Source organism: Lycium barbarum, chromosome 10 (assembly GCF_019175385.1).
Source record: "Lycium barbarum isolate Lr01 chromosome 10, ASM1917538v2, whole genome shotgun sequence".
In the NCBI taxonomy this organism is placed as follows: Eukaryota; Viridiplantae; Streptophyta; class Magnoliopsida; order Solanales; family Solanaceae; genus Lycium; species Lycium barbarum.
The window spans coordinates 115441915-115468370 of NC_083346.1; the positions used below are offsets into that span (position 1 = coordinate 115441915).

General features: G+C 34.8%; 2 protein-coding genes across 2 annotated transcripts; one reads left to right on the forward strand and one right to left on the reverse strand.

Moving 5' to 3' along the window:
* Nucleotides 1-1249: 1249 nt before the first annotated feature.
* Nucleotides 1250-7687, reverse strand: LOC132614585 (uncharacterized). Its single transcript, XM_060329067.1, has 4 exons — nucleotides 7354-7687; nucleotides 5919-6055; nucleotides 3108-5824; nucleotides 1250-3014 (listed from the first exon to the last, which is right to left on the reverse strand). The coding sequence occupies exons 2-4, from the start codon at nucleotides 5940-5942 to the stop codon at nucleotides 1925-1927; spliced, it is 3831 nt and encodes a 1276-aa protein (XP_060185050.1). The 5' UTR covers nucleotides 5943-6055; nucleotides 7354-7687; the 3' UTR covers nucleotides 1250-1924.
* A 1968-nt stretch (nucleotides 7688-9655) lies between these two features.
* LOC132613358 (uncharacterized) lies at nucleotides 9656-10711 on the forward strand. Its single transcript, XM_060327372.1, has 2 exons — nucleotides 9656-9888; nucleotides 10018-10711. Exons 1-2 carry the CDS (start codon nucleotides 9656-9658, stop codon nucleotides 10709-10711), a joined length of 927 nt encoding a protein of 308 aa, XP_060183355.1.
* The last annotated feature ends 15745 nt before the right edge of the window (nucleotides 10712-26456 follow it).

The following is a 26456-nucleotide window of genomic DNA, read 5'->3' on the forward strand; positions in this document are numbered from 1 at the left end:
AGATACCATTAAATAGATTCTTCAATATATTAGGCAAAAGGGTTGCTTCAATCTCAAGTCAATTATTTGTATATTGCGACTTCCTGCAAACATTTTAGTTTTTTCAAAAGCAATTTTAGCGATTGGTCTACTAGTTCTGGTAGTTATTTGAAATTGGATTGTTCAATTAAAGAGGACAGGTCGAGTAATTGGGACCAACACCCTTAACGTTGTATAATAATAGAGCTCTCGAATTTGAACCCTCAAAATGGACCACTTTTTTATGCATAGCACTTAACCCCTTTAGTGGCTATCGATAAAGAATAGAGGTTGGGGATTCAAATCCTGAGAACGGACAACTTTTTTTATGCATAGCAAGTTATCACAGAGGTCGTCGATTCGAATCCTGAGAATGGACAACTTTTTTATGCATAGCACGTTACCCCATTAGTGAGAACTGACAAAAATAGAGGTCGAGATTTGAACCCTGAGAATGAACATCATTTTGATGCATAACACTTTACCGCATTAGTGAGAAAGGATAAATAATAAAAGTCGAGGATTCAAACCTTGATTTGAACCATGAGAATGGACAACTTTCATCCCCTTTTTTATGTATAGCACGTTACCCCATAAGTGAGAACCGACAAAAATAGAGGTCGGGATCTCAAACCCGAGAATGAACAACATTTTGATGCATAACACTTTACCCCTTTAGTAAAAAAGGATAAATAATAGAGGCCGAGGATTCAAACCCTAATTCGAACCATGAGAATGGACGACCTTCATCCCTTTTAGTGAAAGTGGATAAATAATAGTAGTCGAGGATTCAAACACTGATTCGAACCATGAGAATGGACAGCTTTCATCCCCTTTAGTGAGAATGGATAAATAATAGAATTCGAAGATTCAAACTGATTTGAACCACGAGAATGGACAACTTTCTTCCCCTTTAATGAGAATTGGATAAATAATAGAAGTCGAGGATTCGAACCCTGAGAATGTATAATTTTCTTACGCATACCAATTTACCCCTTTAGCGAGAATGGATAAATAATAGAGGTTGGGGAATCACACCCTGAGAATGGCCAACTTTTTGCATAGCACTTTATCCCTTTAATGAGAATGGATATAACTTTCTGGTGCACAGCACTTTACCCTGTTCGCAAGAGCATACACAGTGCAAACCTGGAATAGTTCAACCGGTGGCTTCAAATACCGAATGGTTAGACCAAAAAACATTAAAGAGAATGGGGACGACGTCACAAGAGATGCAAATGAGGTAGTATGTACATCCATCTCAATGATATTGGTTCTCATAGATGGTGTTATTGTTATATCATACTTAACCTGCATAATTGACCTTGGACAATTTCCCATCACCAACCTGTTTGTCTAACTGGTCATCATCAGCTGGTTAAAACCACCGAACCCAGTCATTTAAACCAGAAGCTTTGCACAAAGCCAGCATGCATATTAGCAACTTAAACTAGTAAAAATAGCATTCAAGCCAGCATAGTAGAGCATCTTAAACTAGTATTTTCCTCCTCCAAAAGAACAAAATGCAGGCAGCAATGGTAAAAGCACGTTCCTTGGACAGCCTACTAGCGACGAGACTTCTTTTCCCTGAAGCAAAGACCTGCATTAATTCATACTTCCCAAAGATTCGTGGTTCAATGGGATATTAAGTCAAAATCTGCTTCTTCTCAATGAGACATCAACTCCTCTTCAGGCCAGACCCTTGTTGTGTCTAGAGTCCCCTTCTTTCTCTTCAACATTTCATTTGTCTAGAAGCATTTAAAAGTCGGACTCTGTTCCACAGTTACACGAAGCATATTTACCCGTACCTGTCAGCAAGGAACAAGAATTCGCTTTCAGGAACTAAAAGTTGCAGAAACAGTGTTTCCCATGGCACAGCTGCTTATATTCCACCAGGTTTATAAAGTCAAAATCTTCTTCTCTTCAACCTTGAGACATCAAATTCCTCTTCATGCCAAATCTGCCCACTCTGTCTAGAATTACCACCTTCTTGCTCTTCGACATTTCTCATTCGCCTAGGTAAAGGTCGATCCTCGATATTATCATCAAATTCTCTCTCCCTAGTATTACTTCTTTCAACGAATTCTGCATCAGCTTTTTGATAGAACCTAAAAGGTCTAGGGCCACCATTTGGGTGGAAACGGAAATTGTCATTTTCACTGTTATAAGGACGAAAAGAACGAACAGGTCCTCCTCGCCTCTCACCATACTTCCTTCTCTCGTCAGTACCTCCACCACTGCGAAGCTCAGAAAATCTACCAGTGTGTATCGGCCCATCAAAGTACTCATCACCATCAGCCCTCTCCCGACGATCTATAATCTCAAGTCTCCTATTGCTTCTAGTAAATACCCTATCAGGTGGACTTCTTCTGCTAGAAAGAGACCTCGGATGACCGTGCTCCTGTACAGCGTCCACATCCCTCATATCATTCAGACGTCGAGCAGTATACGAGGGGGAATCACGTCTTCGAGGAACTATCTCTTCAGTAAAAGAAGTTCGTGGAGAAGACCTCATCCTATCTTCCCTGTACATAGCTGGGGACCTGTGATGAGATGAATCTGGTAGACCATTAAATCCTTCAGTCAATCTCCTCCGGGGAGATGACCAAGGGCCAGGGGAACGCGTACGGGATCTAACGGGAGATTTAGACCGCATTCGAGTGAAACCTCTTCTCTGCATTGTGTTAAACTTTGTATTACCCCGAACGAAATGACCATCCGGTCCATCATTACGATCAATTTCAGATTCCCCAACAGCAGCTCTACGTTTAGGTCTAAACCGATAATCAGCTACACCATAGCTTTCAAAATCACGCCCAGAATCCCATTCTCTACGTGAACTGTCAAACCGGGCCGAGCCCCTCCCTCTTCCCCGCATGAAGTTCCCCCTTGAGCTGCCAAATGACCGATCCTGAATATTCCCCCTTGAGCTCCCAAATGACCGGTCCTGAATCCTATCTCGCACAAACTTAGGACCGTCAGCATAAGTTTCATCTCTGGAAAAAAAAACACAGTTAGAAGAAGTCATAATTTAGCAGCATTCAAATAAAAAAAATTATGAATCAAACAGCAACAAAAAGAAAAATCACCTATTCCTTCGTAGATGGAATTTCTCCTCCTCCATATCAGAATACCTTTCTCTTCCACTTCTTGAAGACAGTGACCTACCCGTAAAAGGTCTGAAACTACTAGGAGATGACACATTGGTTGCACGAGGTAAACTGATAATCCGGCTCTTGCCTCCAAAATTTGACAAATCTTTACTGGAGTTAGCATTAACAGATGTTTCAGCATTTTGCAAAGATGATGTGGCTGTTGGTGACATATCAGATCTTCCAATATTCTCATTATTAGCCTCGCCAACAATTCTGCCAGCCCCACTGCTTCCAGCAGGTGGTCCGTCACATAAGACATCCTTTTCGCATCCCTTCTGCATATCTGCTATTCCCGATTGACCAGCTGGTCCTTGTTGAATAGCGCCAATAAGCCTCTGATCATCATCACCAGTTGTTTCCTCTTTATCTAATAATGGACTCTGCAGGTTACCGTCTTTATGATCAATTTTGTCATCTCTGTCTTCACATCCTTTCACAAAGTCAGCATTAGACTCAGTATGAACTGGTACACTGTAATCCTTTTCATCATTGTTGAAGCAGTGAGATTCTTGATTTTTGACAGAAGAGTCATTATTCTCTGATTCCATCCCCTCAGCAATTGGGTCTTCTGCAATTGACTGCATCATTGGTTCTCGGACCTCACCGTCTTCATATTCCTCATCCTCTCTGCCACACCCACTGGCAGTGTCAACAAGTCCCACAAAAGCATGATGACCATCAGATTCATAATCAGAACCATAACATTCTTCTTCTGTGCCAGCTGATATGCTTATCTTCTCCTCATCATTTGCTGATCCCTCACCACTTGTAACCAAATTATGTGGTTCTTGGGTATTTTTGCATATCTTGTGATCTCCAATATCCATGCCCTCTGAAACAGATGCCTCCACTTTATCACTGGATACATTTGATTCTTTCAGGTCAAAGTTTGGATTTTTAGCAGCAACATCAGCATTTGCCTGATCTAGAGCATCTTTACTTCTATTAGCTTCATTGGTTTGAACAGAGTACTCGGATGGAGTAGACAAGTCCCCACCACTCACAGACAAGTCTGAGCAGGTAGACAATCTAGAAGGGCATCCCTGTTGAGGGGTCAAAGGCATTGGCAGTGTAGAAGAAGGAGAAGAAGAACAAGAAGACGACGAACTCTCCTGAAGCTGCAAAACCCTTCCAACTGATTGGTGCGCAATCACATCTGATGTCATGGATATTTCTGGGCTAACCTCCTGTGGTTCGCATTTCATTGGTTTTTGCTCAACTAATTTCTGAGGGCCCTTAGTTAACAACTCAATAGACTGCATATTCTGCCTCAGAACTTCAGGTTTTACTACATTAGCCTCCAATGTTCCAGCTGGACGACACGCAGTTCCATCATTAGCTTGTACCAAGGTTTCTTCAACAGGTTCTGACTTAACAGATTTACAAGTGGGGGAATTCATGTTTCTATTCAATGCCTGAGTTTTCAGCAAACTCGAGTTTGGACTAACCCTGCTAGAGTCCACTTTACCCAATGACTGCAGTACGGAGGAGTGCAGTACTGAGGGGTCCAACCCTCTTAAAGTACTACCAAGACTAAGACGAAGCACATCCGCGGACTTATATGGTGGGCTAGGATGTATTGAGATAGGAAAATTAAATTCCTGCTCACTAGCTTGAACAACTTGCTTCCCTTTATCACCATTAGCACCAATAACAGAAGCAGAACTAACAGCCGGCTTTATATCTAATGAACTAGATGTCTTAGGTAACATATCAACTTGACCTGCATCTTGAACAGGAACATCATCACCAGAACCCTCCCATGAATCCATGGGAGTATTCAGATCCCAGTTACATCTATTAGTGCGTGCAGTATCATCAGCATCATTGTTATTCAACCCAGTCATGCAACTTCCGTCCTGGGAAATGTCCTTCCCCTTGTTCAAAGACAGAGAAAGCAATGAAGGATTTACAGTTCCACGCATCAGGCCATTCCCTTCAGTACTCGGATCCCAGTTACATCTATTAGTGCGTGCAGTATCATCAGCATCATTGTTGTTCAATCCAGTCATGCAACTTCCGTCCTGGGAAATGTCCTTCCCTTTGTTCAAAGACAGAGAAAGCAATGAAGGATTTACAGTTCCACGCATCAGGCCACTCCCTTCAGTACTCGGATCAACCAAAGAAGAAACACGAGGTTCCTTTGGGCCTAATGACAGTTCAAAGTGCTCTGAATTGGCTGGAAGTTCAAGTTTACCGTGGCCTTCCCCTTGTTTGGCAATAACTTCCTTCTTGACAGTCACTATTGTCGTACCTAGACGTTCCTGGTTCCCTAATTTTTCGGCCAATGCTGGTTTCACTTGATTGTTTACATTTCTTGAAGGACCGGAGCTAGTATTAGGATTTGCTTCTGGAGATATGGATAAAAATGGTAGCATAGTAGGTTGAGAGTCAACTTTTGCGCCTGAAGGCCTTTCTTCTTTTACCTCTAGAAGAGAGTCCTTGGAAGTATCGGATTTACTTGTACTATCACAGGAATTCAAGGTCGATCCTTGGCCCAAGCCAGAATCTTTGGTGTTGGATTCAATTTCATTAGATATAGAATATGGCTCAGCACGGACAGGTGAAGGAGGCTGGAACATAGAGTACCATCTCTTCTTAAGCGGGATACCTGACGAAGAGTTACTAGACTGCCGGGCAAGAACCCCAGGCTGCAAATACACGACGAAATAAAGTGATATTAAAACAAAGCAAGTACTACACAGTTATACCAATTCACCAGCAAATCAGAAATCAGATTGCAACCTCTTCGTTCCCGGAAACTGGCATGACTCCAAAATCAGCTAAAGCTAAAGCTTTTTTATCTCCAGAAAATATCACTCTAGTACAATCAACTCGTAGAACACATTTGAAACACTAGATCTCAGTCCTCTATTATCACCCTGCAACCAGATAAGCAAAAATATTACAACACAAAAGAAGAGAAACGGACATTCATGCTCACCAAAAAAAAAACCACCACGACCACACACACAAAAAAAAAAAAAAAAAAAGACAGCTATTTTAGGACGAGAAAAATAGTCACACATCGATCATTCAAGGGATGGGTGGCCCCCTTATATGGACTTAGGCAATCCTCTCGCTCATCAAGTTGAGTTAGGCCCCAGATCCATTCTCATAAACATTAACAAGAAAAGACATGGATCACTTTAACAAAATAATTTCCTATTAACAACTAGTAGGTTTTGACAATCAAAAATCCTTGATATAATTACTAGGAAATCTTCGCAAAATTCACGAAAAGATAGGTTTTGACCATCAAAAAGGTAGGGATAGGGGGCAAGGTCTGCGTACACTCTACCCTCCCCAGACCCCACTTGTGGGATTACACTGTGTGTGTTGTTGTTAACTAGTAGGTTTTGACCATCAAAAACCCTTGATCTACTTCATCAAAAAAAAAAAAAAAAAAAAACTTGATATAAATTACTAGGAAATCGGAGAAAATCATCTGATCTTCGCAACATTCACGAAAAAATAGGTTTTGGCCGTCAAAAAGGTAGGAACAGGGTAAGGTCTGCGTACATTCTACCCTCCCCAGACCCCACGCTCGTGGGATTACACTAGATATGTTGTTGTTGTTGTTGTTAACTAGTAGGTTTTGACCATCAAAAGCCCTTTATACAAATTACTAGGAAATCCAAGAAAATCATCTGATCTTCACAACATTCACGAAAAGATAGATTTTTGACCATCAAAAAGGTACGGATAGGCGTAAGGTCTCCATACACACTACCCTCCCCAAACCCCACTTGTGGGATTACACTTCGTGTGTTATTTTTGTTGTTAACTAGTAGGTTTTTTAACCATCAAAAACCCCTTGATACAAATTATTGCAGAATCGGAGAAAATCATCAGATTTTCACAAAAATCCATAAAATAATCCTACCATTACCAAATAAATTCTTAATTACAACACTAAAAATCATGAATCTTGATTTATACTCGGTCAATGTTCTGCTCAACACCCCACCAAAAAAAAAAAATTATCAAAATTAAGCAGACCATAAAAGAAACAATCAATCAACAACCACAATCAATCTATAGACCACCATTTATGATTCACAACAGTCAAATATAATCAACTTCCATGAAACCCCATATCGAAAAAAAAAATTCATCACTTATCAGATCCAATTTTAGGTAAAACCCAAAAAGCCAACAATCAAAAACTAAATTTTACCTGAGGAAAACAACAGATATACCCAAAATATACACCAAAGATAGAACCTTTATGTGTTCTCAGGACAGCAAAAAGAGTATTGTTTGGAGGAGAATAAAAAAAGAGTGAGAAAAAAGAGAGTTTGGTTGTGAATTTTCTTGGTGCTTTCCTTTTGATATTATTATTGTATAAGTGTACTATATTTGATGATTGATTGGAATTTGGGGTAGTGGTTGGCTAGGGTTTGTGGACTTTTCAATAATTGCAAAACTTCTCTCCTTAATTTAAGGCCCTTTATTTCTTATCTATCTGTCTATTTCATTTCCCTGATTTTCTTATTAATGATACTTTTGACTATCTTTGTCTTACAGTACTTTATTTGAAGATAGTGGGAAGAAACTGAACAGGATTACAGGTTAGGTGCCATCCATGATGCTTCTTTATAGTATTTATATTGCTTGAAAATTAAAACAAGAATCTAGATTGCTTGAAAATTTATCATATAATATTAACTTTAAAAAAGCATAAAGGGACCAATTTGTCGAGTGATAGTGTAGTTACTTTTTTCGGGTCAGGGTTATGCTTAGAAGCGGAATTAGAATTTTAAGACAGCAAAACACTATTATTTTAATATTAGTTTTAGGCTGTGTGTTGCACGTGTCAATAAATTAAAAAGGTTATACAGAAAGAATAAATTATATAAAATGGCAATGTACATTAAAATATATGCAATATTCATTTAAATGACAAAATAATAATATTACTAAATTAACTTAGTTGTTGAATTACGTGTGGTCAGTATTTAGATTTTCCTTGTCTTTGCTTTAATCATGTAATTTTGAGTTATAATTTCCATTATTGATGTTACATTCCTAAGTTTATTTTAATTTTTTAAACATTCAAGAAGTGAATTTTATATTTATATTTATATTTAAACGTGTGTCTCATTGGTCGAAATTCTTTGATTATTTAGATATTTATAACACTTTCAAGCCTTGATATTTACTTAAATTTATTTTTATCTTTTTTTCTTCCTATAATTAGAAAAGAATTTGTCATTCGTTGTCAACTTACAATTTTTTACTACCCCCTTTTATATTATGGTAGTTATAATATTTTTGAATTATGGAAAAAATGTCTTGAGATCTATAAACTTTAATTAGGTGGATAAAGTGTATAAGAAATATAAAAGAATCTAAGTAAAAGTCATAGTTATTTTTTTTTTTTATTCATGTCTTTCTTTTAAGAAATAGGCTCAAGGCCTAAACTCCATTAATCTATTAGAGATACAATTGATGAAAAAAATAAAATTTGATGAGAATTATTGAAATATAAAATTAATATATATATATATGATTATGAATATTATGTATATAATTTTTTGGTTTGGTTCAATTTTTTTGATTTATTTTTAATAATACAAAATCAAACTAACCAAAATTATTGATATTTTTAAATTTTAAATCAAACCAAATCCCAAAAAGAATTTTTAATAGAACAAAAGAATTAGCACCGATTCTTTGATAGTCACCAAAATATAGAAGCACTATTTGTTTAGAACTCTATATCGATGTGGTTTCATTTATTTATTACAATCACCAATAACCTAAGTTGTCTTTCAATTGGAATCAAATTTTGCTTAATTTGAAAAAGCTTATTTTGTCTTGCTTATATTTTGCTTTGGATGGGTTTATTTCTTATAATTGAAAGTAACAATTTTTGTGTGAGATCAAATTATCTGATAATGGGAAGGAAGAGTCCTTGACTAATTAACTTAAATTATAAAAATGAGCCAAGTATACTTTGCTTTAGGAATCTACTTTTTAGTGGAACTCAACGTCCAATATTGAAAGAAGAATTATGATGTTTTTTTTTTCTTTTTTACTTTTCCAATAAATATTTGTCAAAGTAAAAAAAGACTACAAAAATAATGGGTTTTTTCACTTTCCCCCCCAAAAAAAAAAACAATATAAAAGAGTAAAGAAGGATGGTGTGTTATGAAATATAGAGTATGGATGTCCACTACACAAATATAATGCCTCTTCCATTATCTTCAACCATCTTAATGGTTCTTCCGTTATCTCATATATTGAATGCATATGTAGCACTATAAATAGAGGCATAAGTTTTCATATGGAATGTACTTGAACACATTTGTGGATGAATAAGAAATCTCTCCTCTCTTGTCCCTCTATTTCTATTGTTTTCATCCCTTACTATTGTTACTCTTTTAGCTTAATTTACAACACGTTATCAGTACGAAGCTCTCTAATTCTATTTGCATCGTTAGTTCGAGTTCGGTTTTCTTTCAGTTTTGATCATCATGTCGAATTTGTCGAAGCTTGAGTTTGTGGCACTTGATATCTCCGGAAAGAATTACCTATCATGGGTACTCGATGCTGAAATGCACCTAGACGCCAAAGGTCTTGGTGCCACGATTACTCAAAATAATACAGCATCGAGTCAAGACAAAGCGAAGGCAATGATTTTCCTTCATCATCATTTGGATGAAGGATTGAAAGTTGAATACCTGACAGTGAAAGATCCACTTGAATTGTGAACTGGTTTGAAGGAAAGGTATGACCACATTAAGGTAACGGTATTGCCCAGGGCTCGTTATGAGTGGATTCACTTACAGTTACAAGATTTTAAAACTGTATGTGATTATAACTCTGTTGTTTATAGAATTACATCCCAATTGAATTTATGTGGGTATAATATAACTGACGAGGATATGTTGGAAAAGACTCTTACGACTTTTCATACCTCCAATTTGGTATTACAACAACAGTACCGTGAAAGGGGTTTTAAAAAACATGTTGATTTGATATCATGTCTCCTTGTAGCTGAGCAGCACAATACCCTTTTATTGAAAAATCATGAAGCCCGTCCCACTGGAACTGCTCCATTCCCGGAAGCGAATGTGGTAGCAACACATGGCCCAACTGAAAGAAGACAAAATAATCAGGGCCATAATAATGAGCGTGGGCGTGGCAGGGGCAGGGGACGATATAATAATCGTCGTGATGGTGGTCACCATAAAAGGGAGAACAATATGGGTTATCAAGGCAATCCTTCAAGGAACAACTGTCATCGTTGTGGTTTGAAAGGTCACTGGAAAAATGAATGCCGGGCGCCTGAACATTTTGTCAGGCTTTATCAAAATTCCTTCAAAAGAAAGGCAAATAGAGGTGGTGCCTCTTCTGTTAATGCGCGGGTGGAGTCACACATGACTTTAAAAAATGACGATGAGGCAGGGCCGTCACGAAAATATGATGATAATGTTGAAGCTAATTTGGCTTTGAAAGATGATGATTTTGATGGGCTTGATGGTATTACTCACTTGGAAGTTGAAGACTTCTTTGGAGATCAAAATTGAGATTTGATCGTTTCACCGGGGAATGTGTTATGTTATTATTTTTATTTATGTGTTTTAAGTTGTCCTTATGTTGTTTTATTTTCGAGAAGTACTTAAGTTCTCTATGTTGTTTTATTTTCAAGGATTAGTAATTAAGTTTTATATTGTTAGTTTTCGTATTTCTTACGATGTATTTTTGTTTTTATGAAGATAAATAAAATTTCACAGTCTTTAATTGGATCCAAGATGAGTAATGGAGATATGTGCCTTTTGAATAGTGCTACAACTCACACTATATTAAGAGAAAAGAAATATTTCTCTCATTTGGTTATGAAAAGGGTTTGTGTTAATACAATATCTGGTAGTACAAAATTAATTGAGGGCTTTGGAAAAGCAACCTTAATACTACCTGGAGGAACAATATTGGTCATTAGTAATGCACTATATTATAGCAAGTCTCGAAGAAACTTATTAAGTTTCAAGGTTATTCGCCAAAATGGCTATCATGTTGAGACTGCCAATGAAGAAAAGGTTGAGTACCTTTATATTACTACAATGAAAGCTGGGGAAAAGTTTGTGCATGAAAAATTACCCGCACTTTCTTCCGGGTTGTACCATACAAGTATTGGTGCGGTTGAAACACATGTTCTAGTAAATAAAAGGTTTAATGATTCTAATGATTTTATCATTTGGCATGACCGGTTGGGCCATCCCGGTTCTAGTATGATGCGCAAAATAATTAAGAATTCACATGGGCATACTTTGAAGAACCAAAAGATTCTTCAATTTAAGAAATTCTCTTGTGCTGCTTGTTCTCAAGGAAAATTGATTAGTAAACCATCAGCAACTAAGGTTGGGATTGAATCCCCTGCATTTCTGGAACGTATACAATGTGATATATGTGGGCCAATTCACCCTTCATGTGGACCATTTAAATATTATATGGTCTTGATTGATGCATCTACAAGATGGTCACATGTGTGCTTATTATCAACTCGCAATATGGCTTTTGCGAGATTGTTGGCTCAAATAATAAGGTTAAGAGCACAATTTCCAGATAATGCGATAAAGAAAATTCGTCTTGATAATGCTGGTGAGTTTACATCTCAGGCCTTTAATGATTATTGTACGGCCACGGGAATAACAGTTGAACATTCAGTTACTCATGTTCATACTCAAAATGGTCTGGCAGAATCAATGATTAAACGCCTACAATTGATAGCTAGACCATTGCTAATGAGGACAAAACTTCCTGTTTCGGTATGGGGACATGCTATTTTGCATGTAGCAGCACTTGTGCGTATAAGGCCAACCAGTTATCATGAATTCTCCCCATTACAATTGGCTTTTGGTCAGGAGCCAAATATTTCCCATCTTCGAATTTTTGGATGTGCGGTATATGTTCCAATTGCTCCACCACAACGCACAAAGATGGGTCCCCAAAGAAGGTTGGGGATATATATTGTGTATGAATCTCCTTCAATTTTAAAATATTTAGAACCGACAACTGGAGATTTATTTACAGCAAGATTTGCTGATTGTCATTTTGATGAATCAGTATACCCAACATTAGGGGGAGAACATAATCAGTTGGAAAAGGAGATAGATTAGAATGCATTATCACTATCTCATTTAGATCCTCGAACAAATCAATGTGAGCAAGAGGTTCAAAAGATGATTTATTTGCAAAATGTCGCAAATCAACTGCCAGATGCATTTACTAATGTTCCAAGAGTTACTAAATCTCATATTCCAGCTGTAAATACCCCAGTTCGAGTTGATGCCCCGGTAGGACAAACGATTAATGCAAATGAGTCCAGGCCACGTCTGAAACGTGGTAGACCAATCGGTCCAAGGATAAACATCCTCGAAAAAGAAAAGAAATAAATGATCAAGATGATCATCATGTGAGGGAAATTGCTCAAGAAGAGGCCCGAGACATAATAAATGATAAGCCCACAGAGAAGGTCCAGATACTTCAAAATAATGATAGTGAAGAGATCTCGATAAGTTATGTCTCGACGGGGAAAAGGTGGAACCGAAATGATATTGTGGTCGATAATACTTTTGCATATAATGTTGCTGTTGAGATAATGCAACAAGATGAGGATCTTGAGCCAAAATATGTTGATGAATGTAGACAGAGAAATGATTGGCCAAAATGGAAGGACGCAATTCAAGCAGAATTGACTTCACTTGAAAAACGTGAAGTTTTCGGACCAATAGTCCGAACACCTAAAGACGTCAAGCCAGTGGGGTACAAATGGGTGTTTGTGCGAAAACGAAATGAGAAAGGTGAAGTCGTAAGATATAAAGCACGAATTGTGGCACAAGGATTTTCGCAAAGGCCTGGCATTGACTATGTGGAGATATATTCTTCTGTGGTGGATGCAATTACCTTCAGGTATCTAATAAATCTGGCAGTTTGTGAAAAGCTTGAAATGCAACTGATGGATGTTATCACAGCCTATTTATATGGCTCATTGGACCAAGATATTCTTATGAAAATCCCTGAAGGATTCAAAGTGCCCGAAGCATACAAAAGTTCGCAGGAAACCTGTTCAATAAAACTTCAGAAATCTTTATATGGATTGAAACAATCAGGGCGGATGTGGTACAATCGTCTTAGTGAATATTTGCTAAAGGAAGGATATAAAAATGATCCTATTTGTCCTTGTGTTTTTATAAGAAGATATGGGTCTGAATTTGTCATAATAGCTGTGTATGTTGATGACTTGAACATCATTGGCACTCCTAAAGAGCTTTCAAAAGCTATAGAGTGTTTGAAGAAAGAATTTGAAATGAAAGATCTAGGTAAGACAAAATTTTGTCTTGGCCTACAAATTGAGCATTTGACAAATGGAATATTTGTCCATCAATCAACATACACTGGAAAAGTTTTAAAGCGTTTTTACATGGATAAATCACATCCGTTGAGTACCCCGATGGTTGTGAGATCGCTTGACATAAATAAAGATCCATTTTGACCTAAGGATAATGATGAAGAGCTCATTGGTGATGAAACTCCATATCTCAGTGCAATTGGGGCATTGATGTATCTAGCCAATAATACCCGACCAGATATATGTTTTGCAGTAAGTTTACTCACAAGATTCAGCTCCTCCCCAACAAAAAGACATTGGAATGGTGTTAAGCATATATTCAGATATCTTCAAGGAACAATTGATCTGGGATTATTTTATTCTTATGAATCCAAGTCAGATATGATCGGTTATGCAGATGCAGGATATTTATCTGACCCACATAAAGCCCGATCTCAAACAGGCTATTTATTTACATATGGAGGTGCAGCTATATCATGGCGTTCAATGAAACAAACAATAGCTGCCACTTCTTCAAATCATGCGGAGATAATAGCCATTCATGAAGCTAGTCGGGAGTGTGTTTGGTTGAGATCAATGACTCAACATATTCAGGAAATGTGTGGTCTTCTTCTGAAAAGGGATATTCCAACTATATTGTACGAAGATAATGCTGCATGTATTGCTCAACTGAAGGGAGGATACATTAAAGGAGATAGAACAAAACATATTTCACCAAAGTTCTTTTTTACTCATGATCTTGAAAAGAAAGGTGAGATAGATGTTCAACAAATTCGCTCGATCGATAATTTGGCGGATCTGTTCACTAAAGCATTACCAACCTCGACATTTGAGAAGCTGATATACAAGATTGGAATGCGTCGTCTTCGAGAATTAAAGTGATTTTTTCATCAGGGGGAGAAAATACGCGCTGCACTCTTTTTTCCTTGGTCAAGATTTTATCCCATTGGGTTTTTCTGACAAGGTTTTTAACGAGGCAGCAAATAATGCGTAACGAGGCACATATATGGACATCCAAGGGGGAGTGTTATGAAATATAGGAAATATAGAGTATGGATGTCCACTACACAAATATAATGCCTCTTCCATTATCTTCCACCATCTTAATGGATCTTCCACCATCTTAATGGTTCTTCCATTATCTCATATATTGAATGCATATGTAGCACTATAAATAGAGGCATAAGTTTTCATATGGAATGCACTTGAACACATTTGTGGATGAATAAGAAATCTCTCCTCTCTTGTCCCTCTATTTCTATTGTTTTCATCCCTTACTATTGTTACTCTTTTAGCTTAATTTACAACATGGTGAGGGTAGTTATCTCACTTTTTTCAATTGGTGTGCTCAATAGACAATATCAAGTAAAGAATATAAAAGAAGATGGAAAACAAAAGCAAAAGCACTAATAAGCAGTAAAGGAGTTTGAAACAGAATTAAGACTTCAGCAAAGACCAGAGAAGAGAAAAACTTGTTTTTCCAAGTTCTACTATCAATAACGAATGCACCACAAAGTAAAAGACAAGATAAATATGCCATAGTTCCCATCAAAGAATGCTTGCCTGTGGTTCTGGGGAAATAAAACATACGAGGGTAAGTTCTTTTGAATAAATATTTTAATTGACTTCAGAGTCCTAATAGTACAATTAGTCATAATATCTTCAAATAAGGAAAAGATTATATATAAAGTAAAATATTAATAGATTTTATAGTGCTAACATGCTTCAAATAAGGAAATATTTAATAACCAAAATTTTAGTTGATTTAAACTGTTGAAGTCATTAACATTAGGAAAATTATTAAATTACTATTTTCTTTAGTGTGAAATATTTTTTTAAAAGGGTAAATATAGGTGAATGATATTCGCTAAAGGCCTTCGTGCTTTTAATATCACCAAACTATTTGAAGATAATAAAATTCTACAAACAAACAACTTAAATTGTAGCGAATATGAACGCATGCATGGATGGATCTAATTAGCACATTAATATTGAGTGGCATATACTTTAGATCACAAATTATACATGTTTATTGTTACATCCACCACAAACTTACTCTAGGTACTTAAGTTTTAGACATGTAAGAAGTTGATATAAAATATAATAATACATAGTATTCCACCTCCAACATCATGAAGCTGTTGAAAAACTAACCAAGTGAAGCAACTGATGCTACGAAGGCCGAAGGGCATGCCAACGAAATAATAAGGCCTGAATAGTAGAAGAAACGTAAAAGAAGCCTAAAGAGAAGCTAAGGAAGACGCATAGAAAAATAAATAGTGGGAATTAGTTCAATTAACTTACCTCTTTAAATCTAATCTTATGGAGAATCTCAGCACCGCAACCATTTATATGAATCAATCAATCTATGAAAAAATAAGTAAATAATTAGATCATTAATCACACATCTATCAACCAAGTGTATTTTAATCTATGTAAATTATAAAAAATTGTATAATTGAAAAAGAGCACAATCTCAAAAGAAAAGACTGGGAATATGGTCTTAAGGAGGTTTTTTCTTTCTTTCCAGCCATTGCTAATTTTTTATTTTTTTTATAGATGTACATGCACTTTCTAACACTAACAAGATTTTATTTGCCACAAAAAATCTAAGAATAGTATTTAAAAACAACCCTATTCTTAAGAAATCAATATAAAAGAAATAATAAAATATTTTTGACTCTTCACGTTTGACTCTTTTTCCTCTTTACATGTTAAGAGTACTAAACCTAAAAGAAACTGAAAGTGCTCCAATTTTTTTCTTATCAAAAAGAATAATAAATGTTTACCTAAAATATGTAAAAAGAATCAAGCGGTTAAAGTTAGTGTTATTTTTCGTTTACAATTCTATTATACTATTACTTAGTTCAAATAAGGAAGGATTTAATATATAATTTTTAGTTGGTTTCGAATTCCTAAAAATAACGAATTCCTAAAAATAAGGGAAATAATTAATGACTATTCCTAATTATATTATTAGGAAAATAAATAATTTGTGAAAAATAATAAATGACAATTTTGTCTATTGTGGAGTCTTTCAATGAAAGGCAAAAAGTCCAATCAACATTTCTAAGGCCCTTTGTGCTTTTAATATAGTATAGATAAGTGCCAACAAAAATTTTAATGATGGCTGAGGTATAATATTGTGTCGGACCGGTCACTAATAACGCAACAGTGGTGAAAATACAAGTATATAGGTCAAATATGTGTAATAAAAAAAAATTAACACACTGAAGCAAATGAAAGAGAGAGCCCAGTGGCTAAGGCCGTGCGACATGTGGTGACAGTGTAGGTTCGAATCTGGGCGAGCTTATTTAACGCTTATTGTTTTCCTAAAAATAGGCTAAAAAAAATAATAAAAAGTGACAATCGGGTTCAATCCGGGGTCACATGTAAGGGAAGCAACAGTTGCAACCAATGTGTCCCTAAGACACTTTCGTTTGTTAGAGTGCACAATTAAATATATACTAATTTCTCAAGGTATATACACATATATATACATAATTTTTTTTGAAGGGTGGGAGTGCAGTCCTGCCCTTCCATGTAGGTCCGCTTCTGGGGTTAGGGTTATTCGAATAGTTTTTTTGGGGGTAGCTGTTTAGTCCATGATCAATTTCGGCAATCTGTATGGAGCCAACAGCAGGAGGAAACAATAACAAATAATCAGTTTCATCTTATTTAAGATGCTCCCCTTGGATTTTTCTATCCAAATATTAATGAGGTAGGTACAAAGGACATATAGCCTAACTTATTATACACGGATATTACTTTTGAGCCCGTTTGGATGAGCTTATTTTAAATGACTTTTAAGCATTAGTCATAAGTTAGGAATTGTAGCTTTTAGCGTTTGGCTTATTTTGCTTATTTTGACTTAAAAAATAATTGCTTAAAAGCATTTTTTTTTCCACTTTCACTACTAAAAAAACACCTTTTACCGACCTCAAAAAACCGACCTCATGAGGTCGGTAAAGTCGTAATACGTATTTTTTAATTTTTTTAAAAATAAACCGACCTCATGAGGTCGATAATATTATATCAAAATTTGAAAAAATAATATACCGACCTCACTAGGTCGGGAATTTATTTGATGATAAATGTAAAATATTTTATTTTTTATTTAAAATAATACCGACCTCGTGAGGTCGGTATTCTTTTAAATTAAAAATATATTTAATTTAAAAGAATACCGACCTCACGAGATCGGTATTATTTTAAATAAAAAATAAAATATTTTACTTATACCGACCTCATGAGGTCGGTATAATCTGTCAAATAAAGACCCTTATACCTGTTCCTATACTTGTTCCCAAACCCTTATTTTTTACATTTCTCTATCTCTCTTCCTCTCATGTTTTCTCTTCCTCTCTCTAACCCTAATCACGCCGTCACCATCACCGTTCCTGTCGGTCACCGTCGCCGCCGTCCCTACCCAGTAACGCCGTCTCCGTCGCCGTACACGGCCAGCCATTTGAGGTATGCTTTCTTTCTTTTTCTGGCTAAGAAATTTGCTCACCATGTAAAGTAGTGTCGTTGCCTTAAGCAAAATAGTTGGGTTTTGTTTTTCTCTTCTTTGTATGGGTTAATGCGAGTTGTTTCAATTTTGAATGGCTTTCTAATGTATGGGATATTTGGTTTTCACCATTCTTGAGTGCAAAATTATAGAAAAATGAATTAGTGGGTAAAGGAGTGGGAAGAAGCTGGCTAGAAAAGTAATTTGACTTCTACTATTCTCCATTTGTAACAGAAGCAGCTTTTAAGATCTGTCCTCAATCTTTTGGAAGTATGCAAAGTACTGTGTAATCCTTGAAGTTATGGAATCAAAGTGAGGAAAAATAAAACAGCTTATGTGAAATGAAAGGATTTGTTTGGGTTGGCAGGAAGAGATTTAGAAGTAGAAATTTTTCAGCTAGAAAATCGGAAGGGGTTGATTTAGGGGTCCAGCTGGAATTCTTTTTATGAATCAGAATCTGATATGAAATGTAAATTTAAGAATATTGTTGAAAGATTGTAATATGTATTTTAACCCACCTATGTGGCTAGAAAAGTAATTTGATGGATTAGGCAAGACTAAATATTTTGCTTTTGGAAAGACAAATCAGTGGTTGTTTGAATTTTCATCTCTGTTAAAGAACCCTTTTTTAGTTGGGATTTTTCCATGGATGGTGTTTGAGTGTGAAGTTAACTGAGCATTGTAACCATGGACTAAAATCGAAAATGTGTAAAGTAGTAAAAGGAGCACCATACTTTTTTCTTTTCTGGCTACCAAAACTGGAACGGTACATTTCTTTGATAACTTTCTCTTATTTCAGCTTCTTAATTTCAGTTCTGCTTCCATTCATAGATATGTAATTTGCTATAGGGCAACTGGTGATTTGGCTTTTCATAAAAATGTGAAATTGACATGCCCATTTTCCTTTCATGATCAGTAATGTCTACAAACTAAGTTAGTGGCTGAATAGGGATATATCTTCCGAAGAATAAATTACACCAGTGCCTTAAGATGAGGAATTCATGATCACTCACGTGAAGAAGAAAAAAAACATCGATGAACCAGACGAATGGTGTGAGGAACGGTCTGAGCGGACCTACGTAGGCATCCTTTTATTTTACATATTTTACAAGTTGAAAGTTTTGGATGAGAAACATTTGTGAAATTTGGTTGCTGCCTCCTCTTCAATGTGTAGTCGTTTTGTTGTATGCAATAAACTGCATTTGGTTGTAGGTTTTATTTGATCCAAAAACCTTCCTAAATCACTTTCATCAATGTATCCAGAAAGGGAACATTATTTAGTTAAATAGAAACAAAAACACAAACAAGAACAAATAAGAAGTATGGTTGGTTTTTAGCTAAGGGGCATCCTATGAGCCATTCTTATCAGGAATTGATGTTTAAGTTAGATATTATAGACTAGAGACACAGTGTTTGTTAGGAAAGAGTTACTAATTGATTTTGTTCATAATTGGCTATGAATTTTGGCATGGCACAATTGCTATCGACTCATAGAGAACCAAGTGAAATGTAACAAAATAGAAGGCAAATCCAAGAAAGGGAAGCCAAGATATATGTTATTCTCTTTCTCTAATCTTTACCTCAATGAGAAAATGAGCTAAAAAGTTTCTAGAAAAGAGGAAATTCAGATAGATCACTAAAATAGAACAAACTAACCTTGTATTCCTCAATGGTGTCATATCCAAGAGCAACATCATCTATTTTTCTTGGAAAAAAGTAAGACAAGATAAGACTGATTTCTTCAAAAACTCACAGAAAACAGTACTCATCAAGAAAACTGAAACAGTAACATATGTAAAAATAGGAATATGTTTCCCAAAATATGGGATTGATTAGGTAAAGACAGACATACCATTCTTATCAGGAAGAAAAATGGAGATGATCCTGGCACCATAATTTGTAACCTTAACAGAGAAATCTCCTTTCTTAATCTCATAGACCCCTATATTTTGGCTTGTAACACTAGTAGCAGCAATACACAAATGAATAAACAGATCAACAAACTAATTTTTGAAGGCATAGTCAACTCTAGTGGTTTTGAGACTTGAGAGTGTCTTAGTGACAACTTCTGAAATATGTACACTCCTCCAATATCCTTGGCCTTATTGGAACATGTCATACTTTAGTTTGTTGCATTTTTTAAGAAAACAAATGTTATATTTACATGTTTGCAGCACATTCTTTTGAGTTATTGCTCTCAAGTTCCAGTACAGGGATTTGCTTTTACCTTTTCTGTTGAGAGCTTGTAGATGTTAAGTATACATTGCAGTTGTATTTAAGTCCTTTGTATCAACTTTCTTATAGCAATATTTGTTGTAGCACTTCAACCAATCTCTATGGTTTTCTTTTATGAAATCTTGATTACACTTGGTTGTTTACTTAATGTTTGATAGTTTTTGTGTTAAATTTGAGATTTATGTTGGTTGCTAATTTTACCTTTTAAATTCAGAATCAATATCAACAATCAAAGGCGAAGTTTCTTCTTACTCAGCCACCCAACACACAACTTCCAATACCGAGTCGTTCGATAGAGTGAGTGTTGTGGCCATGGAGCAAAAGTTAATGTCGTGGTGAATTTGTTGATTGTATAAGTGTTTTGTGGATGTTTGCGAGGGGGGAATTAGTCTAATGTTGCAGGCTAACTTAGTGTAGACTAGTTTAATGTTTTGTGGATGTTTGCGAGGGTTGAAGTAGTTTAATGTTGTGTGGATGTTTGCGAAGGTTGAAGTATTTTAATGTCTCTTGTGAATGTTTGAATGATGTTTTGATTCAATTTTGAAGTAGTTTTGAATTGAATTTGATGCGGTGCGGGTTGTAATATGTGTTTGTTGAAGTGGTTTAATGTTTTATGTATTTGTAGTAGTTTGGTGAATTGTTGTCAGCTATTTGAGCTGGTTTTAGTTGAGTATAAAATCGTTTTCATCTTGACAGGGGTAGCTGCAAAAGCAGCTAGATTCTGCTATTTTTTTTTAATTTTTTTTTGCAGAATACCGACCTCATGAGGTCGGTTTTTTGCAAAATTTTCCCAGAGATTGCAAATTACCGACCTCACGAGGTCGGGTTTCTACAAAATTTCTAGAAATTGCAAAATACCGACCTCATGAGGTCGGTATTCTGCCAAATATTTTTACAAATTGCAAAATACCGACCTCATGAGGTCGGTTTTCTACAAAAAAAATTCAGAAATTGCAAATTACCGACGTCACGAGGTGGGTAATCTAAAACAATATTATTTATTCATACAAATTACGGACTTCAGAAGGTCGGTAAACTCATATAATTATATTATTCATATGATTTACCGACCTCATGAGGTCGGAAAGTTTTAAAGTAAAATAAAAAATAAGTTAGTATACCGATCTCGTGAGGTCGGTAATGATTTTGTAAAAAAAAAAATATATTATTATACCGACTTCATGAGGTCGGTACTTTGACCAACTAATATCCGACTTAAAAAAATTACCGACCTCATGAGGTCGGTTTTTTGCGACCTCATGAGGTCGGTAATATTTCCGACCCACTGTTTTCCGACCTACTCTTGAGGTCGGTTTTGAGGTCGGTCTTTGCCCAAAACCGACCTCATGAGGTCGGAAATAGCCATTTTTTGAGGTCGGGAAATCCTTTTTTTTTTAGTAGTGTTTATTCAAACACTACAAAATGGCTTAAAAGCTGTTTTGGCTTAAAAGCACTTAAAATAGCCAATCCAAACAGGCTCTTTGTTCTAATAAAGAATTTATAATGTTAACAAATATATATATGTCGGGAATCTGGAAGAGGTTGCTTTCACATTTACCCTCTAGCATCAATTTTACATATTAAGGAGCGATTTTTTTAATGGTAATTTAATTTTTGAAATTAGTCTGACAGTCCTTTCAAGTCGTGGCCGTTTAGTCCATGGTCTATTCTAACAACTTGCATGGAGCCAACGGGAGAGAACAACGACAAATCCTCTATTTCATCTTATCTAAGATGCGCTCTCTAGAATTCTTTCCTCCAAATATTAATGAGGTGGGCGTGAAGGATAGAGCTCAACTTATTATACATGGATATGCCATATCATTCTAATAAAGAATATATAATGTTAACAAATATTGTATGTAGAGAATAGTCCAGAAAAAACAAGGTGCAAAGGGCTTCCTACTCCTAGTAACTAAGAAGTGTTATTGTCCTACGGGGGACTGAACTCCACTAAGAGGTTTTTTCTCTCACGTAATTTTGTTCGCTGTTTCAATTCTGTGAGAGAGATTGCTCCCAAATTTATCACCTAGCATTAATTTTACAGATAAAAGGAACGGTTTCTCATGTGGTAATTAATTTTGGGGTTAGTCTGACAGTCCTTTCAAGTTGTGGTCATTCATGGTCTATTCCAGCAATCTGCATGGAACCAACAGTAGAAGAAAATAATGACTAACCCTCAATTTGATCTTATCTATGATGTTCCTTCTCGAATTCTTCCCTCATTGATGATGTGGCCGTTAAGGTTAGAGTCGAACTTATGATATACAAATATTTCTTGTCATTCTAATAAAGCATTTATAATGTTAACAAATATAGAAATGTTGATAATGTGGAAAGATTGCACCCAAATTATCATCAAGCATTAATTTTACAAATAAAGGACCGATTTCTCGGGTGGTACTTATTTTTTTGGTGTTAGTATGACAATCCTTTCTAACAATTGTCGTTTAGTCCATGGTACATTCGAGCAATCTATATCGAGCCGACAGCTGGATGGGACAATGATAAATCATCAATTTTATCTTGTTTACGATACCCCTCCTCGGATTCTTCCTTTCATATATTAACCAGGTCAACGGTGAGGATAGAGTCGAACTTATTATATACGAATAGGACTTATCATTCTAATAAAGAATTTATAATGTCAACAAATATGCATATGTGGAGAATGTGGAAGAAAAGATTGCTCCAAAATTTATCATCTAGTTAATTTTAAAGAAGGTAGAAAGGTGACGATTTTTCGAGTGATAGTTATTATTTGGAGTTCGTCTAACGGCCATTATTAGCAATGGTCATTTGGTCCATGGTCTATTCCAGCAATCTACATGAAGCCAACAGCTGTAAGAACAATAACAAATTCTCAATTTCATCTTGTATAAGATGCTCCCCCTCAAATTATTCCCTCCAGATATTAATGAGGTAGAAACTAGGAATAGAGCGAACTTATTATAGTGTTAACAAATATACACATGTAGAGAATCTGATCGAGAAGAAAATATTGCACCCAAATTTATCATGAAACATTTACTTTGAGAGAAGTTATAATTTATAAAAAAACTTATCCGGATTTATTATAGTTATGATAAATTAATGTAAGATATATAGTCATATTTTTTCATTTGTCCAAATTTTGATGAACAAAGTTATTTGGTATATGGACGGATAAAAGGTAGCACATTCCGACATTCCTCATAGAATTAATTCACATGCAAGTAGGAGCGGAGCTAGAGTGTGAATTAAGAGTTTGGCAAAATTCAGTGGCTTTTGCTCAAACCCTGTTTTTGTTTTAAAAAATTCATTGAATATGTATAAATTATTAATTTAGAACTCAATAAAAAAAAATAAAAAAATAATAAACTAAAAAAAATAATCAACCGCACAAGCTTCAAATTCTGACTTCGCCTCTACGCGCAAGCTTACCCAAACACTACAATCTATATCTATATGTGTATAATATAAAGTTAGGCATAGACAAAGTGATGTGACAACTCTCTATGGCCTAGAATACCATTTATCTTTTTTCTCTTTTTTTTGACCTTTTCTCTAATTATAAAATAAAAAACTTTAATTATCTCTTAATTATTGTGCTCAACAAAATAGTCCCTTCCTTTAAAACTTCCGGTGCCTTTTCACTATCCAAAATGTGGGCTATATTAATTGTCTGTTCAAACTTTATCTTTTACTCTCCAGCACACCCTCCTATTCAATTATTTATTTGTTTTAGTTTTAATAACAAATTTCATTCATCTTACGGTTTCATCCAATTCAATCTTTCCAATTTTCAACTTCAATTTTGGCCATTAAATTGAATGTCAAAAAGAGAAAATAAATAAAGGCATAATGCCGTCCCCTCACCGTAAAAATAAGAGCAAAATAGAAGAGCAGTACACTTTCTCACAAACTCCCATTTAAAATTATGGAGAGGCACATTCCATTGAACAGTATCATGAAATGGACGACAACTTTAAGAACAAAGGTGGCAAAAATGATAGCAGTGAAACTAAGGAGAAGTCATGGATGTACAGTAACGCTGAATTCTCCAAGACAAACATTTGGGTATGTGCTTAGTATTGTTACATGTAAATCATAATAAATTTTATACATGATAAACAAATCGAAGTCTTGCAAAAAAAATTATATCCATAATCTCATATTAGACTCTCTTTTTTCTTTCGGTTGAATTTTGAGTCGTGATACCCTTATTTTTTTAGCATGTTTTATCTGCAAGAAGTTGGTGAAAAGTTGTAATTGGCATGATTTTTTCTAGATATTGGTGTATTAGAAGGGGATGTTTTATATTGATGTGATTTTTAGAGGATAATTAGTTTTGTTAGGGCCAGTTTGGAAAGCCACCTGGTAATTGGAATTGGTGTAATTACTAGAGTAGTAATTACACTGCCTAGTAATTACACTACAGTGTAATTACAACGACATGTTTGTTTGTCATAACGTAATTACAGTGTAATTACAAGCGTGTTGTTTGGTTGCACAAGTGTATTACACAGTTAGTTTAATTTAAAAATAAAATTTAATTTAAAAAAATTTAAAATTAATATTTAAAAAATATTTACCTTTATAAATGATATTAAATTAGTTATTTAATAACACATTGTCTCTTGAAAATATATTAATTAATAATCATATATTTGTAACTAATATTTTTAAAAATAATTGATATATATTTTTTAAATTAATAATATTTAGTTTTAATTAATATAAAACTTAAAAGAAGAGTTTTTTTTTTGTGAGAATGTCATGGATTGGATGTTTGACAAAAAAATAATATTTATAAATATAATGCCGTAACATTATTCAAATGTTTGACACAAAAAATCCATCAAATGTAAGTGAAAAATAAACAACATGCAATGTGAAAACAAATAACTTAAAATTGAAAATATAACCTAAATTCAAAATCCAAAAGAAAAAGTTCAACATAATACTCTTATGTCAAATTCCAACATTACATAAGTAAGTTCCAACCTAACTTAACTAAATAATTTTAAAAAAAAGGGAAAATATAAGTCTATAACCTCATTCACAACGAAATTCTACTTTAATAACGTCACTCGTTATATGCCAAGTTTATTAATGACTCATTCTTTCCAATATTAAGAGGTGTAGTTTCAAAAATTAGAATAATAACACGGTTATGCTAAATGAATAAAAAAATAAAAAAATACGAGCAATTACATGGAACCACAAGAAGTAAGGGTTAGGAATGAGAAGAAAGAAAATGAAAAATAAATAATATAAAAAGAAAAATACATTCTAAAAAATAAAAATAATTAAAAATAAAAAAGAAAAAAGAAATTAAAATAATAGAAATGAAAAATAAATTAAAATAATAGAAATTAAAAATAAATTAAAAAAAACAAACTAAAAAGTAACCCTGTAATTACGGGGTGTAATTACACCCAATTCTCAACCTCCCCTTGAGAATTGGAGAGTGTAATTACACCCTCTCAATTACACTCAATTCCCACCTAACTATGTAATTACTTGGTCAAACAAATATGCCAAATTGTATAATTACACTCAATTGCACTCAATTTCAATTACATGGGTGGCTTTCCAAACAAGCCCTTAATATTTATAGCAATGATTTTAGTTGCTATGCATGTGCCACGTTAAGGGCAGAAAGAAGAAAAGAAGTTGCAAAAGAATTAGGAAGAAAAACGAGGCAAGAAACTGATTGATGTGTTTTTGACCACTTTTATGTTGAGTTTTGAAAGGAATATTATGATACGAAAATAAATGATGAGTTTTGAAAGAGATATTATGATACTAAAATATAAATTTATGCTGAGCGAATTTTAAATTTGACAATAGCGTTTTTTATAATTTTGTGTGGTAGCATAGTCATTTAGGTGTTCTATTTTAAATTTAATTACATATAATTGAGAGTCAAAACTAAGCTTAACAACATTTATCTGTGTGTAATAAAGAGAATACTACTTGTGTTTCAGAAATATAAGAGGGTGATCGCTTTCAACTATTTTATCTCTTCTTTTATGAAGTTGTATTTTCCTTCTTGACAGAACACGCCTAAACCAAAAAGATCATTATCCTTCCTTCTGATAAATTTTTATGGCGTTTCAACTTATTGTGATGATTTTGTTTATTTATTTGGGTATCATTTGTTAATAAGGAAAAGAAGTTCGGATCTAAGCAA

Coding starts and splice junctions, on each gene's coding strand:
- LOC132614585 (XM_060329067.1), bottom strand. CDS start 5,942: ATGCCAGTTTCCGGGAACGAAGAG. Junction 5,825..5,918: donor CAGTTTCCGGGAACGAAGAG/GTTGCAATCTGA, acceptor GTGTATTTGCAG/CCTGGGGTTCTTGCCCGGCA. Junction 3,015..3,107: donor TTCCATCTACGAAGGAATAG/GTGATTTTTCTT, acceptor TTTTTTTTCCAG/AGATGAAACTTATGCTGACG.
- LOC132613358 (XM_060327372.1), top strand. CDS start 9,656: ATGTCGAATTTGTCGAAGCTTGAGTTTGTGGCACTTGATATCTCCGGA. Junction 9,889..10,017: donor GTGAAAGATCCACTTGAATT/GTGAACTGGTTT, acceptor TGTTGTTTATAG/AATTACATCCCAATTGAATT.